Source organism: Crinia signifera, chromosome 2, assembly GCF_055691185.1.
Source record: "Crinia signifera chromosome 2, ASM5569118v1, whole genome shotgun sequence".
In the NCBI taxonomy this organism is placed as follows: Eukaryota; Metazoa; Chordata; class Amphibia; order Anura; family Myobatrachidae; genus Crinia; species Crinia signifera.
In genome coordinates this window covers 270,495,844-270,522,559 of record NC_139218.1, presented here as the reverse complement: position 1 = coordinate 270,522,559, position 26,716 = coordinate 270,495,844, and the positions used below count along the sequence as shown (strand labels likewise).

The window sequence follows — 26,716 nt, the reverse complement described above, 5'->3', positions numbered from 1 at the left end:
ATTCCCTGATCCTGCAGTGATAGCCTTCTATAATGTATTTTGTACTTTGGTATATTGATTGCATTGGGGGAGTGCCGCCAGCAGGGTCTGTGGTGGGCGCCGTTGGCTGAACTGACAGGTCGACCCAGGCAGCAGTGAGCGCTGAGCTGGTCCGGCCCTGTACATATCTAATGAGCAGTGACCCAGTGCAGTCCATATTGAATGAGTGGTTCCCCACCCTGTGCATAGGTAATGAGTGGGTCCCGCTCATTAACTATGCACGGGATGGGGACCCCCTTATTAAATATGCACTGTACTGGGTACCCGCTCATTAGATATGCACAGAGCGGGACCAGTTCAGCGCTTACTGCTGCCTGGGTCGCCTGTCAGCTCAGCCAGCGGTGCTTGTGGTCCACCGCCTCGCCCCATCTTGGGGGGAGGGCTCCAGAATTTTTTTGGGCAGGGGGGAAAAAAATTCTAGCTACGCCACTGCCTATTGCCTTTGCCTACTGGACTGTGTCTACCCTTGCTCTGTTCTTTTTGGCTTCATTTCTTGAGATTAACAGTTCATCCCATTTGTAACAGCAGACAATGGGCAATGCCATCATCATGTTCTTCAGCATTTACTACTTTGGAGGTGTGGGACTTGCACAATGTTGTTAATCATGTCTTAATAATACTGTTACTTTTTATCTTTCCAAACATACATATAATTATACACTATGCAAAAGAATGGTTGCTGGCGCTGGCTGCCTACTAGCCGGTGGAGAGGAATGTACAGTAAACATTGAAAAAAGGGTACTTGTTTCCTAGCACGACGCCCGTCGAGTCCCATCGCATACCATAACTTAAGGTATGCGATGGGACCCGATCAGACCCGACCGACCCGATTTTCGGGCTTTAAAGAAGTTTCCCTTACAATTAAAAAATTGGTCGCATCGCATGCCATTATATGGCATGGATGGATGGATGCAACGCGACTGACCCAATTTTTACATTGGACCCAATGTAAAAATGTTCCGAGACCCGATTTTACATTGGACCCAATGTTAAATGTCCCCCAGACCCGATTTTTTATTTTATACCCACCCTGATGGTTAATTAGTATGTCAAATGCCCCCCCCACCCCATTGTTAACGCAACGCCACGGTCAACGTCAACCCAAAGCGTGGCGAGCGCAGCGAGCACGCGAGGGGCGGCGGTGTGCGTCCTCCGACCTTTTCATACCCCCACTATCCACGTCGACGTGGAGTTGAATTTATATAGTGTGGTGAGCTCAGCGAGCCACCAAGCCGGAAGCGTGGCGAGCACAGTGAGCCCCACGAGGGGACGCGTAATACGTGTGAAGTAATGCGCATCCCCTCGCGGGGCTAGCTACGCTCGCCACACTATATATAATTAACTCCAAGCCGACGTGGATAGTGAGGGTATGAAAAGGTCGGAGGACAAGTACCGCTGCCCCTCGTGGGCTCGCCACGCTTCAGGTTGGCGTTGATCGTGGCATGGCGTTAACAATGGGGGCAGGGCTGGTGCAAGGCACCGGAGCACCCCAGGCGAGTCGGGGTGGGGGAGCCCCGGTGCCGGGGGTGGGGGGTACCTGTTGCGCCGTCTGGGGAGCGGGCAGGGGGGTCCATGCTGGCGTCTGACAGGAGCCTGTGTATAAAGCTGGCGGTGGCGGGGGTCCCTGCAGTGAATAAGAAATAACTAGCGCTATGCGGCGGCGCGGGAAGCGCTTCTGTTTTGAAAACACTGGCCGCACGCTGATTGGCTGAATCTCGGTGTGCGGCCAGTGTTTTCAAACCTGGCAGCGCTTCCCGCACCGCCGCATAGCCCGGCGGATAGTGCTAGTTATTTCTTATTCAATGCAGGGACCCCCCCACCGCCGCCAGCTTTATACACAGCACCGCAGGTACCCGCGCGGCAAGGACACCACTGCAGGCTCCTGTCAGGAGCCGGCATGGACCCCCCTGTCCGCTCTCCAGACGGTGCAGCAGGTACCCCCTTTGCACGGGGGGCAAGGGGCGAACTGCCGCCCTCCAGTGGCCGGCGCCCTAGGCAAATGCCTAGACCTGCCTAGTGGTGGCGCCGGCCCTGAATGAGGGTGCATTTGACATATTAATTACCCATCAGGGTGGGTATACAATAAAAAATCGGGTCTGTGGGTGCATTTAACATTGTAATCAGCAATGAGGGTGGCTGCACAATTAAAAATCGGGTCGATTTGGTCGCATCGCATCGCATGCGATTTGGTCGCTTGCGATGCGATTGACCCGATTTTTTTCGACCCGATTTCATACAATTGAAATCAGTGGCGCTGTGCTAGGAAACAAGTAACGAAAAAAGGAATGAGGGGCACATGGCCTTTCTTCTCATTAGATTGTAAGGATTTCCCAATATTACTTATAGCAGTTTTTTTTCAATGATACATTCATGTAAGCTGTAACCTGTGCATTACCCCTCGTATCATTAATCACGAGTCATAAGCTGATATGAGCGCTACTGTTTTAGCTGACTCATATTTCCCTACATACTGCAATGATCCCTAGGAACTTTTATTTCCTGACAGCATATTAGATAGGCAGTCTTAATTTACAGTGCAATTTAAAGCATCCTGATTGTACAGATGGGAACCATAATAACATAAAATAAGAGTCTACTGTATATTAAGTTTCACAATGAAAAGTTGCTACAATGAGGACCTGCATTCCAAACGTGCCCACTTTATTCCTCTATGTACTATAACAGTGGTTCACAAACTTACTTGAACCTCAACGCCATAGAGTGTCAACAATATTCTAAGGCACCCCTAGTCCAAAAGTTTCTTATCGATAAATAAATAAAAAATATGAAATAAAGTAAGTTGTGCTTACCGGTCACCCTTAGGCTCAGTTATGTTGTGGTGGACATAGCTGTGGTTCTAATTGTCCACATATTTTATGATTGGCAGCCGCAAGCTCTGGTTTTGCCTAGCCCGTTGCCCATAAATAGTTTGTTTTTGCCCCTGATCACCAAGGCAACCCCACACAAGTGTACCACAGCATCCCTGGATTTCTAGGCACACAGGGCCTTATTCTGGTTGTTGTGGGCGGACTGCTGTACGTATGGTCTATACGAGCAAATTCCGCATTATTTCGGGCGAGCGTGATTCCGCCCACAACACATCCGCACACTGACGGAGTCAGCACCGGACAATGGGGAGTGGCGTGCATATGAGCGTACGCTCCCGTGCACTTAAACGATCGGAGACAGAACGCAGCTCCGATCCGAGGCGGTGGCGTACGCCGAGCACGGGAGTGTACGAGTCACTTGTCTGGACCAGCAATTGGTCTGCTAATGTGAAAATTGGTATAATCCATCTTCAAAAGGAAATAGAGCTGTGTATATAAATTTTTTGAATTGTATGTTTGTGTTGCAGTGAAAAACTTGACACATGTCGACTCCTATGAATTGTGTATCCTGATTTCTAATGATGGAAAACACAATTGCACTAAGGGTGTAGATGGTAACAAAATAACTGGACACATTGAAACATGTGTATTTGGATTAATACTACCGTGTTTCCCTGATAATAAGACCTCCCCCGAAAATAAGACCTCCCCCAGATTTGGCCTGCTGCTCCAATATAAGCCCTCCCCCGAAAATAAGACCGCTCGAAAAAGATAAATATTCCGTTTAGAAATTCTCCCTTGATGTCCCCGTCCACCAGCCCTAACTCCCCTCACCTGCATGGTGTTGGTAAGGTGTGCAGTGGCTTCTACTGAAGCCACTTCTCCCTTGCTCGCGGTCCCAGTCATGCTTTGCGAGCCGCGCATGACATCATCGCGCAGATCACACGGCTGCAGAACGGAGTTCTGTGGCGCAGTCCTGTGCTGTGTGTCCCGTTACCCGGATTCAGTAAGTTTATTTGATTAGCAATGGGGGCATGTTAATTAAGGTACACTGGGGGTATGTTAAGGAGCTCTGGGGGCATGTTAATTAAGGAGCACTGGGGGCATGTTAAGGAGCTCTGGGGGCATGTTAAATAAGGAGCTCTGGGGGCATGTTAATTAAGGTCTATTAAAATAAGCCCTCCCCCGAAAATAAGACCTATGGTCCTTTTTGAGGGTTAAAAAAAAATAAGACAGTGTCTTATTATCGGGGAAACACGGTACATACAAATAAACCAACCTTTAAATGGTGAGAAGTGTAGAAAGTGAACCTTCCAATGTATTTCAGGGCTGTGTCTGGCTTGCAGGTACTGAAATGAGGCATTTCACTTAATAGTCTGCAGCATTGCTTAATATTGCAGTCAGATGTATGCAATTTACTTGTAATTGGCGTTAATTAGCAGACCAGGGCTACCGCACTCAGGCGGAAACTCTAAGAGTGGTATACTCTTTGGCGTCCGACTGTTTTTGACCCAAAATGCACTGTGCGCTCGCCGAGCGAGGCGGTTGTCCCTCCGTGCAGTTTGAGTGCACACCCCCGTGTACGCCCAGGTATACGCCCAGTTTTGCCCAGTTTTCTGGCCTCTCCCCTAAAAACGCCCACATCACGCCCACTGTCACCGTGCGATTGCGGATAGGATTTTTTGCTCGGGACAGTCCGTTCGTCAGCCTAGTGCTGACGCCGCACATGCGCATAGCGAATGGTACGCATGCGCAGTAGAAAAAAAACTCTGGACCGTGGGAACGCGGTCCACCTGCACCAACCAGAATAACCCCCACAGTTTGGGAACCACTGTACTACAGTATACAGTACATGGAAATGTTGTTACCACCATTCACTTTAGGCAAGGCCAACATAAAAACGGTTTATACATTTTCTGGATTGTAGGCTGCAATGGAAAAGTGCATGCAAGAAAAAGTAAAAATGTTACTTTAAAGTAACATAATGCATGCACATTGCAATGTTTTTATTACATTTGATTAAGGCAAAATAACATTTGTGTTCTATGGAAAGTATGGGTCACCTGCAAAAGATGTGCAAAACTCATGTTGTTTTAATTTGAAGGCTGTGCAGTAAACTACTAAATCTGGGACACCATCCACTATTAACTCATTAAAGCTCTTTGACATATCTTCATCCATTAAATAAAATGTGCCCATGCAGCAAGGGATGTGCTGATCAGCCAATCAGGAAGAAAACTCCCAGAAATAACACAGTCTTGTATTATACACTGCTCAAAAAAAAGGGAACACTAACATAACACATTCTAGATCTGAATGAATGAAATATTCTTATTAAATACTTTGTTCTTTACATAATTGAATGTGCTGACAACAAAATCACAAAAGACTATCAATGGAAATCAAATTTATTTAATTTTGTAAATAAATTTTAATTAAGTCAAGCAGCTGAATGAACAACCTTCCTATCGCAAAGTCACAGTAAACCAATACACAGTAACAAATAGTTACATAGAAATGAGACAACTGAATTCGATGTCTAAGAAATCTGAAAACCCTTTTGACTTGAATTTAGAAGAATAAAGTAAGGGGGAAAAGGAAGAGGACCAACACAACCAGACAGACACACAAGGGAATGTGGACACAGGGACAAGGGGTAGGGGTAGGTGCTCCAGGTTTGCGATACACACAGCCATAACAGATATGGGGAAATACAAATGAAAGGAGAATATACAGCTCAGATATCATCATCGTGAGTAGGTGACAGCAGCACAGATAGATCTAACTGGGCATGGTCTACGAGGGAAATGCCCTGCCTTTCTCTGTAGTCACTCCATTTGAGCCATTTGAAATGGATCAATGTAGCAGAGGAAGCGTACTTACAGCCGTCTCAAAAAGAAAATGTTTATGGACCTTATTAATAACATGATGTATATCGGAAACAGAGGGTGATTTCCAGAGCTGTCTGATAGCATCCTTAGTAGAGACCAATATATGCCTCAAAACGAAAGCGAACAGTTTTACGTACGTGCAATGTAAGTCCACTCCCCTTTTGTTATGGTTGCGTGCAAAGGATTTCGCAAGCACTATAGGCGTGGCTCCGCCGGATGCGTGCGTGTGTTTGTTTCTTGTATGAGTGCTTGCGAATGTGCATGCAAGCGCATGAACCTGAATAAGGCCCATTGGGTAGAAAGGATAATTCAATTAACACCCAGGGTTTAGGTATGCCAGCAGCAAACCAATCCCTAGCCTGGCTAAGCAAGCAAGCCGACTGGTAAGCATTCAAATCCGGGTAAGCCACTCCCCCAATTTGTTTAGGGAGAATAAATACCTGTTTAGAGATCTGGGGTGAAATGTAATAGGATGAGAGATTCAGAAAGTGAGAGATTTGGTAAGAAATCTCCAGGTTTTTTTTAAAGCGGCAATAATTTACTCTGCACAGCCAGTTTTATTTTGAAGTGTAAATGATTACATTTCAAAATCAAACTGGCTGTGCAGAGTAAATGATTGCCGCTTTAAAAAAAACTGGAGATTTCTTACCAAATCTCTCACTTTCTGAATCTCTCATCCTATTACATTTCACCCATGGGGTCTACACCCTTTCCAAATATAACGGGCAAACAATTTATTAAGGTTAAAGAGGAGTGGTTTGGGAGGGATCCTAGGAATGGCTCGGAAAAGATACATAAGCTTAGGCAGCAGGATCATTTTGAACACCGCTATACGGCCATGCAAGGAAATCTAATGCAAACCCCATTCGCCTATGAGTTTTTCAAATGCACATAGTAAAGGTTTAAAATTACAGTCATATATATCAGAGTCTCTAGTCACTTGAACTCCCAAGTATTTGATAGACCTCGATTGCCATGCATAACGGTATTGGTCCTTCAGTAGCTTAACAATGCTGGGGGCACATTGATAGGGAGAGCTTCAGTTTTGGAGGTGTTTAAAATACGAAACGATAGAATAGTCTTTCAACAACCTATGCAGCTCAAGCAAAGAAACTTCAGGTTGTAAAAGACACAGAAGGATATTGTTGGCAAAGAGACTGATTTTTTTAGATACTCCACCTATTATCGGACCTCAAATAAGCTCAGTGGATCTGATTGGCAAGAGCAAAAATAAGCGGGGATAAGGGGCAGCCCTGTATAGTGCCATTCGTTATGTCAAACCTAGAGGATACACATCCATTCACAACCACCTTTGCGGATGTGGTGGAGTAGAGAGCGAAGATAGAATCCTTAAATCTGCCACTAAAGCCAAACTGAAGCAGCACAGATCTAAGGTATACCCAGTGCAGTCTATCAAACACCTTTTCGGCATCGAGGGATAGAATCAGCAGGGAGTCTACTTAAAGTCATAGCTTTCTACAATATTGAATACTCTATGAGTGTTACAAGAAAATACCAGCAGGGTTTTTGAGCGCTAGGGACAGGTGTGCTGTGATGTGTACAGATAGCTGCCCACTGGTAGAGGGATGCCGCCCACTTTGTGCACTCTATGAGTGTTGTCTGGGGCCTGCCTGCCCGGCAAAAATCTAACTTCATCTGCAACAATAAATGAGGGCACACGGGGAGCGGGGGTTTAAGGTCAGTATTTAACAGAGCTATAGGGCGGAAGTTTTGAATCGCCGTAGGAGGTTTACCGGGTTTAGGGATTGCAACTGTACTTGCCTCAAGCATCTCCTTCGAGAAACTTCCGGTATCCGAGGCTTCATTAAAAACCTTTAGCCAGGATCGGCTTGAAGCATTTATAAATATTAGAGCAGTGGTCAGGGAACTCGTCCTCATTACCCCACGCAGTGCATGTTTTGCAGGTCTTCTCATAGAATCACAAGTAAAATAATTAACTCCACCTGCGGACCTTATACAATGTGTCTGTGAGTAATTAGTACACCTGTGCACCTGCTGGGTTACCTGCAAAACATGCACTGTGTGGGGTAATGAGGACCGAGTTCCCTGAAAACTGAATTAGAGGGATACCTGTCTGGGCCAGGAGCCTTGTCTCTGGGCATATAATCAATGGCTGCCTCTACCTCAGCAATACTCCAAGACAGGCAGGTCCCAGAGTCTAGTCGTGGGAGAGATATGCTGGCCAAAAAATGATTAATGTCGTAAGGGAGAGGTTGGGGTTGTCAACGTCCGTGCTAAGATTATATAATTGAGAGTAATAATCTGCGAAAGTGTTTGCAATGTCAAAAGGGTCAGAAACCTTAGTGCCACTAGAATTATATAGATGATGAACTCTAGCTCTAGCCTGGTGCCCTCTCAGTTTCCTAGCTAACAGGCGTCCCACTTTGTTCCCCAATACATAGAATCTCTGGTTCATGCGGAATAGATTCTCTGAGGGAGAGAGTATTCATTTTCTCTCTGGCTTTTAGGAGAAGACGAGGAGTTGTCTATCCCATGGGTTTGCCTTATGGGCAGCCTCCAGTCTAGAAACATCCGCTTCGGACTGGCAAGCTTCCATTAACTACGCCCATTTCGTCCTAGCAGCAACTTGGATAGCAGAACCGCGGATCACAGCTTTGAGAGAGCACCAGTGATTAAAAACTGTGGTTTCATCAGGATTATTAGAGGAATTGTAAGCTAACAGGGAATCATGCATGGCCTGACAGGTCTCAGGATTAGATAAAGTATAGCTCCCCAACCGCCAAGGGCCCAGGGATACTCTACGGGAACCCAAATCCCATTTTACCAATAGAGGAGAATGATCCGACCAAGACATAGGTAGTATGCGGACTTTGAGAATAGAAGCTAGGGTCCACTTTTCAGTCAGCACTAGGTCTATTCTGGAGTTTGATTGGTGCAGATGGGAAAAGAAAGAGTAATCTCGAGTGGATGGATTTTTAGCACGCCAGGCATCGTATAACTCATATTCACCAAGTAGGTGGCAAAAACTGGGGGACTAGCTCGGGAGAGGAGTAAGGTGCTGCCCTGTGGGTCCAGATGTATCAACCAGAGGGTCAAGGACCATATTAAAATCCCCCAGGATCATAATAGCCCCCTTGGCATGACTCTTAATCAACGCACAGAGCTTCCTGCAAAATGGCATTTGATTAGAATTAGAGGCATACCTGTAGCACGATGCTAGTGTCACTTCAGAATCCTCAAGCTTACCCACTAACATGAGGTATCTACCATCCGGGTCTACATGTTGGGAGTCAACAGAAAGGGAGCAACGGGCAGAAACCAATATTGCCACACCTGCTTTTTTAAGTGGGAAATTAGCTGCATAGCCTTTGGGGAATCTATTGTCAAAAAACCTAGGAGGTGCAGACTTCATAATGTGAGTTTCCTGTACAGCAACTATATCGGCCTTTAATTTGTGAAATGAGGTTAGTGCCATTTTACACTTCTTTTAACCCCTTAACATTCAAGGAAACAATATTCACCATCACTCAACCTGGAAAAAAAAAGGGACAATGGAACAGCGTAACCATTCATAATGGGGGTGCAGACCCGGGGCACATGGAAGGAGGGGGGGGGGAGAGACAAGAGACAGAAGGGGAAACTACACATAAACATATCAACAGTGACTCTAGGTAGAACCGAAGTAAGACACCAGAAGGAAAGTGCCTCACCCAACATTCCTAGGGGGGTAGTGGCCACCCACCCCGCAACTTAAATATATCACAGTGCAATTCAAGTAATATAACATAAATATTAAACTATAAATAGCAAAAATAAACAACGGGTAGAGATAAAATCCTAAGCAAACGGTATTGTAAGGCAGTTGATAAGAGTATATTACTTAGCTAGTAATAAACATAACATAACAAGAGACATGTAGCTCAGTGGTAATAAAGCAATCAAGTGAGCCCTGAGAACCTAATCACTCCGTTGACCAGTCCTGCTGAAGTCGATGTTAAGGAGAAGACGCGGAAGGGGCATCAGATAAGTTTCACGTGGTCAAAAGCTTCATGCCCCCCTCGACATCAGACAATCTTCACGAGATACAAGCAATCTGGTAGGAAACCCTCACCTATACAGAATATTAGCTTTCTGGAGTGCGGCCCTTATGGGCTGAAAGGAGCATTGTTTGGATAGCGTAGCTCGAGACAAGTCCCCAAAGAGCTGGAATGAGCCAAAAGCTACCACAATCTCAGATGTAGGTCTAGCAGCCTTCAGAAGAGCTTCTTTGATGTGAAAGAAGTGCACGCCGCATTCGCACATCTCTTGGGGCACCTTCTGTGGCTCCTCTGGGCTTGGGCAATCTGTGGAAGCGGTCAAGCAGAAGGTCAGAAGCAGTAGCCGACGGCAAGAGCTACCTAAAGATGTCCAGTGTAAAGTCATGAAGACTACTGTTGGAGACATTTTCAGGAACCCCTCTCGGTTTAAGATTGTTTCTGCGGGATCTGTCCTCCAAATCCGTTACTTTATACTGCAGCGCAGCCAACTCTCCTCCAGAGCAGCATGAGAGTCTATCAGGTCGTTGTTTGAGCCAACCACTCCCATCTTGGTCTCCAAGGTGTTTGTTTGGTCCCCAGCTCATCTATTGAGCTCTGACAAGCCTGAAATGAGGTGCAGAATTCCGTTGTCATGTCCTCTTTGATCTGGGTGAGGAGGTGCTTTAAGGTGCCGACCGTCAAGGCCGCATTGTCATCTACGGCCACCGTTTCAGAAGATCCAAGTCGGGAAGGCTGTGAAGGCAGGGGGGAGCCTGCAGGAGGAGGGGTTTCAGAGCCCATTGCAGATGTAGATTCAATTCTCTGATTATCGGTGTGGCATGGCAATGGTATAAAAAAGGTCACCTGCGAGACTGACTTGGATACTTTGCTCTGCTTCGCAGGCATGACAAGAAAGGAACAAAGCACAGGGGGAACTGCAAAAATATAAAGCAAACATCTATAGGAATAACCGTGAAGCCTCAGCTTGCTGTATAAAAAAAAGAAGAGTCCAAATAAAAAAGTCCAAGGCAGTCACAAGAGCTCAGCTTAGACCATAAGTTGCAGGATGGTGACAGTTAGGGGCCCATTAGAGTGAGTAGATACATACTGGCAGTGGAAAGGGCAAGACCACTTAGGGGGGCAATATTGACTGGGCACTGACACAAACAAAGTCACTCCACGAATTTATATAATAAAAGTCCCATTCAGGACTTAGTTGCGCTGCTGCAGAGATGGTGAGTTAACAGACAGTCATCCACTGAAGCTGGATTTATTACAATAAATCCAGTCAGTGTAGTAACAGACTTAAGAACTGTCAGAATAAAGCATGTGCAGATATGCAAGGATGTAGCCTGCTGTATGTGCCTTCTTAGCCAGCCAGGGAGACACCAAGCCTGTGAAAGCTGTGTCAAGATGGTCGACAGTGCTGCAGGCTTGTGTCTCAGAGAAGGCAGCTTGTAGGGATCTCTCTCCACTAATATCTGCCCCAAAATAGTAGTGAAACCTTCCACAGGTGTCTTCAGATGGAAGGGAGACAGTGGAGAGGGGATAGGGGTGGAGCAGTAACTTCCGCTGGTCCGTTTACCCGCTATCACCGCTCTGGAGCTCGGTTCCCGGCCTGTCACCAAACTCCAGGCCCGACCTCCAGCGGGGAAGGCTGCAACCCGCAGAGACGCCCTGAAGCTTCCCCTGGCTCTACAGCTTGCCTTGGTAAGTGTCCCCAGCATCTGGCTAGTAGGGTATCAGGCTCAGAAGGGCAGCAGCCAGTGGTATCCAGCAATAGAAGTGGCAATTAGTGCAGATATGCTGGAGCTCCACTAAAACCCGTCTGCACCCAGTCCCGGTCAGGCCACGCCCTGGAAATCAAATTTATTAACCAATGGAGGTCTGGATTTGGAGTCACATTCAAAATTAAAGTGGAAAAACACACTACAGGCTGATCCAACTTTGATGTGATGTCCTTAAAACAAGTCAAAATGAGGCTCAGTAGTGTGTGTGGCCTCCACGTGCCTGTATGACCTCCCTACAAGGCCTGGGCATGCTCCTGATGAGGTGGCGGATGGTCTCCTGAGGGATCTCCTCCTAGACCTGGACTAAAGCATCCACCAACTCCTGTACAGTGTATGGTGCAACGTGCCATTGGTGTATGGAGCGAGACATGATGTCCCAGATGTGCTCAATTGAATTCAGGTCTGGGGAACGGGTGGGCCAGTCCATAGCATCAATGCCTTCATCTTGCAGGAACTGCTGACACACTCCAGCCACATGAGGTCTAGCATTGTCTTGCATTAGGAGGAACCCAGAGCCAACCGCTCCAGCATATGGTCTCACAAGGGGTCTGAGGATCTCATCTCAGTACCTTATGGCAGTCAGGCTACCTCTGGCGAGCACATGGAGGGCTGTGCGGTCCCCAAAGAAATGCCACCCCACACCATTACTGACCCACTGCCAAACCAGTCACGCTGGAGGATGCTGCAAGCAGCAGAATATTCTCCTTGGCATCTCCAGACTCTGTCACGTCTGTCACGTGCTCAGTGTGAACCTTTTTGACCTGTGAAGAGCACAGGGCACCAGTGGCGAACTTGCCAATATTGGTGTTCTCTGGCAAATGCCAAACGTCTTGCACGGCATTGGGCTGTAAGCACAACCCCCACCTGTAGACATCGGGCCATCATACCACCATCATGGAGTCTGTTTCTGACCGTTTCAGTAGACACATGCACATTTATGGCCTGCTGGAGGTGATTTTGCAGGGCTCTGGCAGTGCTCCTCCTGTTCCTCCTTGCACAATGGTGGAGGTAGCGGTCCTGCTGCTGGCTCCGGACACTACACTAACAGACATAGCAAACCTTCTTGCCACAGCTCGCATTGATTTGCCATCCTTGATGAGCTGCACTACCTGAGCCACTTTTGTTGGTTGTAGACTCGGTCTCATGCTACCACTAGAGTGAAAGCACCGCCAGCTTTCTAAAGTGACCAAAACATCAGCCAGAAAGCATAAGAGCTGATAAGTGGTCTGTGGTCACCACCTGCAAAACAATTCCTGTATTGGGGGTGTCTTACTAATTGCCTATAATTTCCACCTGTTGTCTATTCCATATGCACAACAGCATACAAAATCGTTTGGCAATCCGTGTTGCTTCCTAAGTGCACAGTTTGATTTCACAGAAGTGTGATTGACTTAGATTGAGTTAGATTGAGTTGTTTAAGATCCCTTTATTTTTTGACCAGTGTACAGTATATTGGGCCTTCCAATAAAAGAAGATGTAGTGAGACATATTGGAGGTGATTCTAATCACTTCGGAACGGGGCAAATTTTTTGGTTGGACTGCGCATGCATATGGTCTTTTATGCGCATGTGCAGGTCCCCTTTGCGAGTGGCTTCGGCATTTGCAGGGATTGGGACGGGTCAGGAGCAGATGGCTGTGGGGTCTGGGAACACCCAGCGTTTCTTGGGCATTCTCATGGGCAACATGAGCTGTCTGTTGCACAGAATGACACGCGCAGTAATCAGGATGTTTGTTAGAGACAATACTTGGAATCAAACATTTTCACAATAAGAATTTTCTGAAGAACAATATAATACCACTTTTCCATGCAGTTTAAAAAAGACTTACAAATCAATATGCAAAATGAGGCACCAATAAAAAAGCAATAACTGTAATTACCAATTTATTTACACATACTGTACATTGCTTGTGGTACAGATATGTCCTCATACACTGAGCCTGTTTACACCATAGGGTAGAAGGAAAATAAAATTTCTTTATGTTTTGAGTCTTAAGGCCCCCTACACTTGTTCAACTTATTGTTCAAAAAATTGGACCTGATTGACTCCAGATTTATCCTACTGTATGTGCAGGAGGATCAATCTCTTACAATCTCTTGGTTATACCCAATGGCAAAGAATTGAGCATTGTGTCCTACACATCAGGCACATCATATCCACCTGAATTGGGTCAAATCTCACAAAATCTCACAAGTGTAAGGGGCCCTTTAGTAGTGGCAGCAAAGTTATGTGGTCGATAGTAACTCAGTCGACAGTCAATAGGTCGACCACTATTGGTCGACAGTCAACAGGTGGACACATGGAAAAGGTTGATGTGCATTAGGTTGACATGGTCAAAAGGCCGATATAAACAATAGATCGGCATGAAAAAGGTTGAAATTAGTTTTTCATGCTTTTCCCCCACAAAGGGCAGTTTTCCATATTTAACTATCCACGTGGACATAGAGGGAGAATATAATAGTGTGCACAAAGCATAGTGAGCGAGCAAGCCATGCGAGGGAACGTGGTACACTCACACAGTGTCCATGTTGATTAGTCGACATAGACAACATAAATTTGAAAAACTCATGCTGGCCTTTTTCATGTCCACTTACTGCTTGTGTCGACATTCTGACCATGTTGACCAAATGCATGTCAACCTTTTTCATGTGTCAACCTGTTGGTTGTCCATCGATAGTGGTCAATCTGTTGACTGTCATCATAATTAATGTCAACCCTATGACCCATACCCAAAAAGCCATTCACAGTGTACCAGAGAAGCTAGACTTCCCCTTTAATCGCACCGCAAACAGTACAATACACATGCAAAGTTGCATAACGCACTACAGATGAGTCATCCAGGGCCTGTGGTAGTGAGGGCGCTTTTTGGTGTCACTTGAGCCACAGTATAAAAGGACACATCTTTAATCTCTCATGACTAACCTACAAATCATGAACCAAAAAAGCCACTTATCCCACTTCATTTGATGAAAAAAATAAAGTATGTACAGCAGTAAAGGAGCTGGATAGTTAAGTATGGAAAACTGCCTTTTTCTGGGAACAAAGTGTGGCACCAAATACTTTGCAAGGAATCACAAATTTAAAAAACTTGAAGGCACTACACATAAACATACAACAGCACATACCATGCCTCTTTGAGTCTCTGTTGCTCTTCTCTATCTTTTCCTCTTATTGTATGCAAGTCCGTCTGCCTCTCTCTGGCTTCTTCCTGGGGTGCCTTGAAGTTGTTGTAAGATTACAGAAGGGGCAGCCAGCCCAGTTCCATGCTCTGCAGCTGACATGAAGGTAGGGAGTGGGCAATGTTCACAGGGTGCCGATGACCTCCCAATTAAACGTAGCCTACCACCACAGGCAACACAATGACCAGGTATAAAACAACAAACATCAACAACAACCATAACCACCTGTCCCTCCCAACATGTACATAGGGTGAAATGGCAAGCACCAGGAACTCTGACAAGCAGTACAGGTGACATTACAATGATATCAATCTATGGTACTTCCATTTTGTCTAGGCTCTTACTGTACATTATGGCGGTGATGCTCAATAAGCCCCTCCGACTAATCTAAGGTTGTCAGGTTATATTTCATCACAGTTTTTATTGCTTTGTTTTGTTACCACCTAATACAACTAAATAAACTATTTAACATGCATATAGATTTAGTAGGGAAATCCCCACTAGTGTCTGATTCACTTACTATAGGTGATGTATATTGCATTATTTACCTGACAAACTAGATTGATTTTCCCATTTTTTTCATTTGTCATTTCTGTTGTTACTATACCCCAAGTACTATTTACAACCACAGCTGTTTATCAAGCTGTTACGCTGTATAACACTGTATTCTTTGTGTTAGCGTGTTGTTATTGGTAAAAATATGTAATTAACACAGAAAGCCCTCTAACCAATTTTACTAGAGTAGCAATTAGAATGTATCTTGGCAAAGGCACAAATCACATTTCCATGGCTTAGATAATATGTGTGATTAGCAAAGGTTTGGAAATATCTTCCACTCATCTGGCAACTTTTAGCTACTGTACTGTAGACTTTTGTGGTTGTGGCACAGACATTACTGTATACTGTAAATTGTGGTTCAAATACTTCATTAAGTGCAAACATTAATATAAAGGCACATCTTATATACTAGCAAAGTGAACCAACTAGGGTCATAGCTAGTTTGTGCAAGTGATGCCATTGCACATGTTGCAGGACCATGGGGGCAGCACCTGCGTGTGACTTGCATGGAGGTACCTGCATGTGACCTGCATGGTGTCTAGAATGGCAACCTGAAGTTAGAGCAATAGCACTCTCAGGGCAGTGCTGTACTTCCCAAAGCCATTGCAAGAGGAGCTCTTCAACTCTTCATGCAAAGGTATCGCCATTAGTAGAATGTCCCTTTGAATTACACAAATCCAAATGTCCAAATTTTCCCTGCATAAAGTCATTGACAAAGAACCCTCCTTTCTGTTAAAATCAGGAATGGCTGTCCTGGGAAGAACCATCCTTGATTTATTAAAAATAAGGGGGTCTAAAAGGTTTTAGTGGAGGACAGTGAAAACTGACCCAGGGGCAGAATTACTAAGCCTTGGAGAGAGATAAACAACCAATTAATCAGCTCTTAACTGTAATATTTCAAACAAAGTCTGTGTCAATTAGGAGCTGATTGGTACTTTATCTTTCTCCACTTTATCACTTGCCAAATCTTAGTACATCTGCCTTATAGGAGACAACTTTCAAATTTATTTTTGGATCAGGGAAATATCGTTTAACCAAGAAAAACCACTTGAGCTGAAAACATGGGGACATGGCAATACTTTCCATTATGACCCTTGCAAAAAATGTAAAAATATAATTTATCTCTCACTGAATTTATGTTTGAACTTCCAGGCATAGCACAGCCAGGGCAAAAGAATCTATCGAAAACCAGAAATCTTAAGAGTGATCCAAACTACTCTGGTTTGTTTGTGATGATCTCCAGGGCTGAATGTAGTGCTACTGAGTTGAGCGGCAGTGTGGGATGCCGGCAGAACTCAGATATTTTTTAAAGGGGCAATCACTTACAAGGCATGGTTTTGCCTTCTAAGTGGTTGCCCCTTTAAAAAAAAAGTCTGACTTCGGCCGGCATCCCGTACTGCTGCCAAATTCATTGCAGGCACTCAAATGTTTTCATATATTTGGAATGCCAATAATTTAAAAAGCAAACCCAGGGTGGTTTTCACTGATATTTTTGCTTTAATTCCAGTGGCTTAATCACCAAAATCTTGTGGATGTCTGCAATTCACAGGCTGTTAAAACAATAGCCGATTATGTTACATTTCTGTGCTTTTCCAGAACATTGGTATCTCGTTGCCCTAAAAAAGTTTACATTAAGTAAATTATGCAGTACACCATTTGAAGTTTTAGATGGGATACTACTGCTTTCGCGACCCATGCAAAGGTATATGGAGCAATGGAGAGACTACTATGACTGCCCATTGAATGTATTGTATTCAATAATCTTTTGAGTTCAAGGAATTAGGGATTAGGGAGCCAGGCCAGTTCCACATAACCAGCAAGTTTGTGTATCTGTTATATATTTGAATGTTTGGCCTACTGTATAACAAGGCTAACTTTACTGATGGCTCTAAGATGTGCAAATTTTGAGACAACAAGGCAATGTTGTTGTTCATGGAGCAGTGCAATAATCGATACCTTCGCAAAATGACTGACAATCAGGAACTGATCAAAGGGATTGGAGGCAAAAATGCAGCCATGTCGCACCTGTTTCAGGGCATGTCTCTGAAATCCTATATTCTCAGAATGTGGTCCATAATATAGCTGGATCAAAAGTAGATGGGAAAAGCAGGCACAGCAGTTTGCACTGTCACTCTAATCGGAGTGTAAGCAGGCTTGGTAACAGAGGGGTACAAGGGGCAAGTTGGTTTCTAATAACTACCTGCGCCATTGCAGTAATGAGCAGGGCGTAGTCATGTAGATATTTTATCTTGTTTATTAAGTGATGTCAAGATACATGCCACAAAACAGAAAGGCAGAGGAACAGCAGATCAAAAAGGAACATGCATAGGAAAAAGAGCAACCAGATGACACAGAAGAAGGTAAGTGACTTTCAGCTGTCCTTGGATGTGGAGGAGGGAGCTGGAGAGGCACTGGAAGGCTGGCACTAGAGAGACACAGTGGAGTCTGGAGAGACTGAAGGGGGTGGGAGCTGGAGAGACACTATTGGTATCCAGATGGCTGATGGACAATAGGTCAACTACATTTTGTCAACATGGTCAAAAGGTCAACAAGCAGTAGGTGAACAATGCACCCGAGACGCTATGAGGTAGAAGGGAACCAACTGTTCTTTATATTTTGATTCTTTGTCGCATTAAAGGGATGTGGTCTATAGTAATTAGCTCCAGTCAATAGGTCGACAACTACTGATCGATAGCCACCAGGTCGACGCATGAAAAAGGTTGACCTTCATTAGGTCGACACAATCAATAGATTGACGTGGAAAAGGCCGACATGAAAATGGTTGAAATTCGTTTTTCATGCCCCCCCCCCCCCCCCCACCCCCCAAAAGACAGATTTCCATACTTATCTATCCACGTGGACAGAATATAATAGTGCGACCAAAGCATGGAGAGCAAAGTGAGGGGATGTGATACAGGTGCCCAGGTGAAAAACTCATGACCACCTTGTCATCTGTTGACCTTTTACTTGTGTGGAACTTCTTCCAGTCCCGACTTTGTGCATCCCAAACTTTTAGTCTTTGTCTCAGTAATGAGACAAAGCCATAGTTGCCTACCCTCCTGCATTCTGCAGGAGACTCCCTGAAATAGCAGCAATCTCCCTCTCTCCCTGATTAGTCTAGCAATCTCCCTCATTTCATCTAGCCCACATTACACTGTTATATTTTTTGGGGAAAAAGGAATGAGAGATAGATACATTTACATTGAATCATCAGCACCATTTCCCAGCACTTTACCAAGTATAGTAGCTCTTACTAATTGCTTAGAGGGCTCATCTACATTTGGATTTAAGTCATTTTAAAAGATTCCTCTCAGATGTACACACCCATGCTTCTAGGTGCCACGTTCACAATCTCTTCATATATGGAACTAGACACGCCCTTTGGGTGGAACATGACATGCCTCCTCAATGGGGTTCCGTGCAAAATTCTACTACCAACTATAATCTCCCTGAAACTAGTTTTCAAAAGTAGACAAGTATGGACAAAGCAGGAAGTGCTATAGCTGCATGATATTTGCCACTAAAACATCTATCCCTGTGTGGTATCACAGTAAGTGTAGACGGGGGGTGAGATGTCCTTCACTTTCCCTTGGGTACAGCGACTAACCCATCATCCTGAAGAACAAATATACACATGAGCTCAAAATAAAATGAACTTCTGAGGCACATTTGTTTTCTGCTCTATAAATGTGCACAGGGTGTCAAAATTTAGTTCAAGTTAACATTTCACCACATATTTAGATACGTAGCATGGAATGTGGGCAACTTGGAGTTATCTAAAAGTACATTCTCTTTATTCAAAAGCTTCAGTTGAAAGCCATAGCTTTAAATGAATAACATTTCACTTAGTGTGCTTGTTTTTCTTGTTAGGTGGAAATTGATAGATTTTCTGCCAAATCCTCAAATACATGCAATTACTTCAGTGTCTTCATGAGGCACGGCCTGTACTAAAGTATATTGCGTGTGTCACTGTGCCTGCAGCATTGAAACAAAGTGTCCTGAAAAGGATTTCATTTCTAATCTTCTAAGAATAAGGCAGAACTTAGCCAGTTGTCACATTAGTGCAGCAGGTGTCTAGTAAAGTAACATAAACATAGAATTTGACAGCAGATAAGAACCATTTAGCCCATAGTCTGCCCCTTTTCTTAACCTTATTACCTCAAACCTTATTTCATCCTTATTTCATTGTAAGGATATCCATTTGTCTATCACATGCATCTTTCAATTGTTCTACTGTCTAAAAGCCCCCATACACTATGCAACTTCTCCGAGGGGAAAAGTCGCATCCAATTCCCTTATGAGCCACCCGGCAGCTTCCTGGGAGGCTCACATGCAATTTGGCACTTGATGTTACATTTATCGCATGTAAAGACTCCCGGGGAGCTGCAGCGTCGGTGATCAGAAGAAATCAAAAAAACATTCAAAAGAATGGGCAGCCCCTGATTGGTTGAGAAAGCTCTCTCAGCCATCAGCGGCCGCCTATTCTTTAGAATTTGTTTTTAAATCTCCTGCCTGCCGCTCAGAGGTTGGACCTACAGATAGGTGTGCTTACCTCCCAACTTTATGAACTCCTCTGATGCACCCAAAATTTTGAGCCATGGCCTGGGGACAAGTGGTGTGGCTTACAAATCGTGTCATTCTGTGAGGCCACTCCACTGTTTTGCCACTGTAGACACTGTGCGCATGATAAGGTCTAGGGGCCTTATTTTGGTTCACTCTTTCTGACAAATTTCTTCTTAGATGGACAAAACCATGTGCACTGCAGGTGAGGCAGATGTAACTTGTGCAGAGAGAATTAGATTTGGGTGGGGTTTTACTTCAAAGTGAGATCTATATTGCAGTGTAAAAATAAAGCAGCCAGTATTTACCCTGCACAGAAACAAAATAACTCACCCAAATCTAATTCTCTCTGCACATTTTACATCTGTCCCCCTGCAGTGCACATGGGCCCTTATTCTGGTTGGTGCGGATATTCCCGCTTGCGTACGGGCCGCCGATGTTTATCTTCTGCGCATGTGCAGAGGTCACTCTGCGCATGTGCAGGCGATTTCGCCGCAAGGATTCTCTATACGCCGCACAGGGGGCGTAGAGGGGCGTGAGGGGCTACTTATCCTCATTACCCTATGCATACGCCCCGCGTTTCATGGGCGTTCCCATGCAAACGCGGGGCGTATGCATGGTAATGAGGCCGTGACGCGTGGGTACGGGGCGGGCATCTGACATCGCCGGATGTCAGCTGCCCGCCCCCATACAAGATTTCACACGGACAAGTGTCCGTGTGGTCTTGTGTTGCGGGACCTGGTGGAGCGTGCGGCCCTGCATTCGATGTTCGGCGACCATCGAATGCAGGGGCTGCTCCCACCATGGAGGAGGCGTATCCCCGTCCAATTTCATGCGGATCGCCACATATCCGCGTACGGACGGCCGTGGCGATCCGTATGGAAGGCGGGGAGTTGCCTGCACGGTCGGAGCCGCATATGCGGCTCCGGCCGCACCAACCAGAATAAGGGCCATGGTTTTGTCCATCTAAGAAGGATTTTGTCAGAAAGTGTGAACTAAAATAAGGCCCTAGATGAGGTCATACCAATTACCTATACTGTGGCATTATTGCTTATTTGTTTCTTCTGCTGATTCCTCTCCGTATGCAACCACATCTGACTTGCCTTCCTCATTATTTTGTTGCACTGCTTACCTGCTTTTAAGTCACCTGAAATAGTGACTCCTAGATCCTTTGGGTGTAGTACGGTGGTCCGACAGGGGGGATCCCGATGGTAGTATCCTGACATCAAAATCCTGACTGCTGGTGCTCCAACAGGGGGTGAGCACAAAGAAGCACTTTGCAGGTTCGCTGCGCTCGCCACGCTCCGGGCTCAGTGGCTCACTTCACTCATCACAGGTTCTATTTTCCCTCTATGGGGGTCATGACCCCCACGAGGGAGAATAGCCCCTGTGAGTCGGGATTCCTCTGTTGGAGCACCGGCAGTCGGGATTCCGATGTCGGGATACTGACCGTCGGGATCCCCCCTGTCGGCTAGTCATCCAGCACCCAATCCCTTTCCTCCTCTGAATTTTCCAATATAGTGCCATTAGCAATATATTTAGCCTTTGGAATTTTGAGTAGGTGGTTAAGAAAGTGTTATGATGGTTTACAGGTGGTATGAAAATATATAGGGGGGGGGGGGGGTTCTTCAGTTGTTTTTCCTGCAGCAGCCACTATACGGTGCTGCCTAAGCGATTAAATTGTTACTATGTTCAGATGGACAGATTTCCTCGCACAGTCTCTTGAGGTGGCGAGAAGAAATGTGTGAAAAGTCCATGGTTTGGGTGCCCAAACAGAGGTTAGGGTGCAATAAATGGAACTAAATGGATTTAGCCGCTATATACAGATAAACCCAGTCCATTTAGGTACAACGTCCATTATAATGAACAGGTGCCTGGAACAATTGACTTACCCAGTCAGGTGCCCAATAATAATTGTATTGCAATGCCCAAAATAATTGAATTCCCATGCAAAGCAGGGTCAGTAGGATGATGGGCAGTGGTAGGTAATTGAAGAACCTGCTAAGAACTGCTCTGCTAGCAGCAGTGAACACTCCAACACTACAACCTGCAAGCTGCCAAATCATAGATCCAAACACAATCCTGTGATCACTTGCAAAAAAAAACAGGTATCATGTACAGGTACGATAACCTGTGAGATTAGTGCAGAAGCAAGAATTGCCAATGCATATCGTAGATTTAAAGCAGAATGCCAGGTTCCCTGGCTGGTTTTGACTTGAAAATTGCAGAATTTATATTGAGCGGTCGACAAATTCTCGCTACTGGCTAGATCTTGCAAACTTATTTGAGCCAATATAGTATGTTGGATGCAAAGGTAGGATCATTTTATAAAGGAACATCTTCACTGGGCACAACAAATCAATTAAGAGCCTTAATGGCCTATACCATGGGTCCTCAAACTGCGGCCCTCCAGATGTTGTGAAACTACAAATCCCAGCATGCCTTGCCACAGTTTTGCTATAAGGGAGTGTTAAAACTGTGGCAAGGCATGCTGGGATTTGTAGTTTCACAACATCTGGCGGGCCGCAGTTTGAGGACCCATGGCCTATACAGTAGATGAGCTAATTTTGCATCAAATATTTGCCAGGATTTAGCAGCAAAGCGAAACAGGTTTGTGCAGATGAATTTGTACTCAGCAAAAAAATATACAGTACAAAACAAGAGAAATAAAAAGGATCTCTTGCATGGCCTTAAAACTCAAAAGCCTAATAATGAACATAGCCAAAGTTTCCAGCCTAACGCATACCTCCAAGTTATTCTGATTTTGTCAAAACTGGGACAGTCCCACTCTTTGGGAACTGTTCTGCCATTTGAAAAAAGCTGTTACAAATTTTGTAAGATTTGCCAAAGATTGTTAGTGTAAAATTGCATAATGTAAGGATATTCCCAAGCAGAAACTGTGATTAGAGAGGAGCCATAGGAAGCAGTATCCACTAAATAAGTTGTTCCCTTGAGCCCTTCCAACCCAATGACATGGAGATGTCTGTCTCCTCATTGTAGCATTTGACCACCTAGTAGAAATTCCAGAAAAATGGTGGAACCAAACCACCCTTCTGTTTATAAGAATTTTGGTGGAGATTCATTTTTCTAGGACCTACAATATACAGAATATACCACATTTTTGCCAGTGTGTGAATCTCTGACTCATGGGGTGGAATGTAATGCCGGCGGATGTAATTTCTGCAGCCGAGCGGGTTATCAGCTGAACATGACTATTTTTTAAAGGGGACATCACTTACAAGGCATGGTTTTGCCTTGTAAGTGATTGCCCCTTTCAAAAAACGTCAGAGTTCGGCCGGCAACCTGTGCGGCCGCCGAACTCGGGTGGCATTGCATCCTGCCCATTAAATGGAATTGTCAATAAGTACTGGATACATAATAGAAAAGTAAAAATATACATTTTAAAGCATCGATATTGCTCTCCCAGTATCTCATACACTTTTTGGAGACTCAAAATCATTTTGAATTGCAGAACTAAAATTTGCTTTCTAGAAACTATTCTTGTGAGGTCAAATTAATGGGGAAAAAGGAGGGTGCAGGTAGTGTTGAACTAGCCTAGTTGGGTGTAGTGGGAAACCCCCCAGTTGGGCCCCACTGCCTTGGGGCCCAGGTAATCCTGGGCCCCAAGGAGCCCAGGTTGCAGGCTGAGAACTTCAAAAATATAATTTTTTTTGGTACTTGTTTCCTAGCATGGCGCCCATCGCATACCATTAAGCATACGATGGTATGGGATGCGATGTTACGTGATGGCAGCCGATGTTATAAAATTTTAAATTGTATACCATCGCATTGTATTCCATTGTATGCCATATACAATGGTATACGATTTAAAATTGTATAAGCACCGTAATGGGTGCTTACAATGTTAAAAGCACCCCAACGCCACCCGTACTATCAATGCCAACCCAAAACGTGGCGAGCGCAGCGAGCCCACGAGGGGCGGCGGTACACGTCCTACGACCTTTTCATACCCCCACATACCCTCGCTGCACTCGCCACGATTTGGGTTGGCGTTGATAGTGGGGGTGGTGTGGAGGTGCATTTAACATTGTAAGCACCGATTAGGGTGCTTATACAATTAAAAATCGTATAGGGGATCCATTTACCATTGAAAAAACCCATTAGGGTGCTTATACAATTTAAAATCACAACGCATGCGCACATATGGCATGCGATGCAATACAATGCATACGATGCCATGCGACATCTTGTGCGTGCTAGGAAACAAGTACCGTTTTTTTTTTTAGTCCAACACTGTGTGCAGGGCCCACACTAGTGTCACCCTTCCCTGAGAGGTGGTGGAGCCAGATGCTGCACTCGGCTCCTGTCACAGTGTAGGAGCTGGCACTGCATATTGATTGGTCCCAGGGTGCAGCATGACCCCCACAGTGACGACAGGGGATTTGGGTTGGCAAAGCCACATACCCTTTTTGCCAGCGTGTGGACACTGCTGTCAATTCAAGTATCCCTAAGCATTTCTGCTTGTCTTTCTGCCAACGGGATTAAAAATGAATCAGCAAGAGTTTCTTATCAAGTTTAGAAATAGGTTCTAAGCTTCTGATTCATAGAGGAAGTCTGCTGCAATGGAGTGTAAATTGGGCAAGCAAATCAAAGGATATTATTGAGAATGATTCATCATTTGCAATTAAGATCATTTAATAGTCCACAACTATGGTTTATGGTTCCAAGAATGTTTGTAAAGTGCCACAGTAATTAAAGCATATTAGGATGACTAGGTGATTCATCGCACCCTACGGGCGCTCTTCACACCGTCGTAAGGGGCTGCGCCCCCTTAATTTGTGAACGTTTGTATATGAGAAATATGGTTAGAATTGTATGAAAGATGCCCTGTATTGCAACTTGGGTGTTGGCTGCATGAAAGATCAGAAGATTTAGCAAAGATCCATAGGAACGCTCATGGGCTCTAACGAGAAATCTTTGGTAAAGATGTGCGCTTACCTGAAATCTTTTGTCCAGGACAGACAAAAGTTTTGAAGGCTAATTTATGCGCACATCTTATGATCACAGATCTTTCTAGTGTGTGGGCACCTTTACACTTTCGTTTTCTGACTGGTGTGCTGCTGTGGGCTTTCTGGCTTATACTGATTTTTGGGGGGCTTTGACAACTGGCTTGGGGGCTTAGCCATATATTTGCCAATATATGTAACCAAGATCTCTGAATTCTATTATCATGTAGTATAAAAATCTAGTTACTGGTATCATTCAGTGTGCTGGGGAAACAAAGTGTTTTTTCTTACTTAGTATTACCCCTTCCTTTCAAGTGCCTGAGTGATATCACTAAACTGACTGAGCGTCTGCCAGAACATATGTCCATATGCATTAAGCCCTGGACGCTGGGACTTTGGGGTGGAGGTTAAGGCCAGCTTTTGTTGGCATTACCCTATATAGTGAAACCCCCTGTTTGGAAGAGCTGGTGTTTGTGATAATAATCGTATATGAGAGCACATACCGCATACCGTACTGTACATAATTAGTACCAGCTTGTTTTGTGGTGGGATGTAATGCAAATGGTTAGTACAGGGTTGCCGACTCTCCTGGAATGGCCGGGAGTCTCCCGAAAATCGGGACCCCCTCCTGGCCCCCCAGAAGGGTGGGCAACCCTCTCGGATTCAGGGGGGACCCCCCCTGCGCCCCGGATCGCGGCATTAAAATGCCGCAATCCTCGGGTCTCAGAGGAGGGGGCGGAGCTAAAATGACACAATCGCGTCATTTCAGCCCCGCCCCCTCCACGGAGATCCGTGCATTCTGCAGTTTGTCATCATGGGGGTGGGGCTTAGTGATGCCACACTTAAGCCCCGCCCTCCCGGAGAGGAGAATTATAAAGTCGGCAACCCTGGGTTAGTAGTGTACATCCCACTCAGGAAAAAAGATGTGAGAAATTGAAAACCGAGAGGGAAGGAAGATGGAAAGGTGTGAGAGAGAGAGGAGTGGGGCAGAGGAGGTAGTGGACATCTACTATGAAAGTACTGTGAAAAACCCAACAGTCAGTTCTACCGTTAAATAGTTTGCTTTGACATACTGTAGATACACTGCATACAGATATCAATGATCCAAAACTTCAGAAGTCTTTTATAGTTCAATAAAAAAAAATAGGAAGAGCAAAGTACTGTATATGAAATTATTCTGAGTTTACATAAAGATGCAGACTTGTGACAAAATATAATAGAACATTTAGGGCGAAATGTAATAGGGTGCGATTTTTTAGACATGTGCGATTTTTGGTCAAAAACGGCCGAAATCGCACATTTTCCGAAAATCGCACATTTAATAGGTTGAAAATCGCGGTAAAAAATCGCACTTTTTACCGCGAAATCGCACTTTTAGAAGTGCGATTTTTAGTCACATTTCAATTCGCATCCAGATGTTTTCCCATTATAAAGTATACAACTCGCAAATGTAATAGGGTGCGATTTTTGGTCAATGTTACCAAAAATCGCAAAAAAAATAGACCAGGTTCTGACAGGCGAATTTGACAGAACCATGCACAGATCATTGAGATCTGTGCATGGTTCTGTTAATAAAAATGTGTAAAAGTGTTTTTATAAAAAAAAAAACGGCGTGGGGTCCCCCCTCCTAAGCATAACCAGCCCCGGGCTCATTGAGCCGGACCTGGTTCCAAAAATACGGGGGAACAAAAAGCATAGGGGTCCCCCGTATTTCTGAAACCAGCCCCGGACTCTTGGACCGGTCCTGGTTCCAAAAATACGGGGGACAAAAAATCTGGGGGTCCCCCGTATTTTGAAACCAGCACCGGGCTCCAACAGCCCGCGGTGTCATGCCACAGCCGGGGGACACTTTTTATACAAGGTCCCCCGGCCAAAACATGAGCACCGTGGCTGGTCAGCCTTGGACG

The 26,716-nt window shown here is 45.0% G+C and overlaps 1 protein-coding gene across 3 annotated transcripts in view; it reads right to left on the bottom strand.

The window, feature by feature from the left end:
- The window catches only part of NALCN (sodium leak channel, non-selective), a 511,286-nt gene that overhangs the window by 468,903 nt on the left and 15,667 nt on the right, over nucleotides 1-26,716 (bottom strand). The window contains exon 2 of one of the 3 annotated variants that reach the window (XM_083168621.1): nucleotides 14,671-14,884. The exons of 1 other annotated variant lie outside the window; for it this stretch is intronic. In XM_083168621.1, coding sequence (XP_083024747.1) covers nucleotides 14,671-14,673 — 3 coding nt within the window. In that variant the 5' untranslated portion in view covers nucleotides 14,674-14,884. The remainder of the gene's footprint in view (nucleotides 1-14,670; nucleotides 14,885-26,716) is intronic. One more of the 3 variants, XM_083168622.1, reaches the window with a different exon arrangement.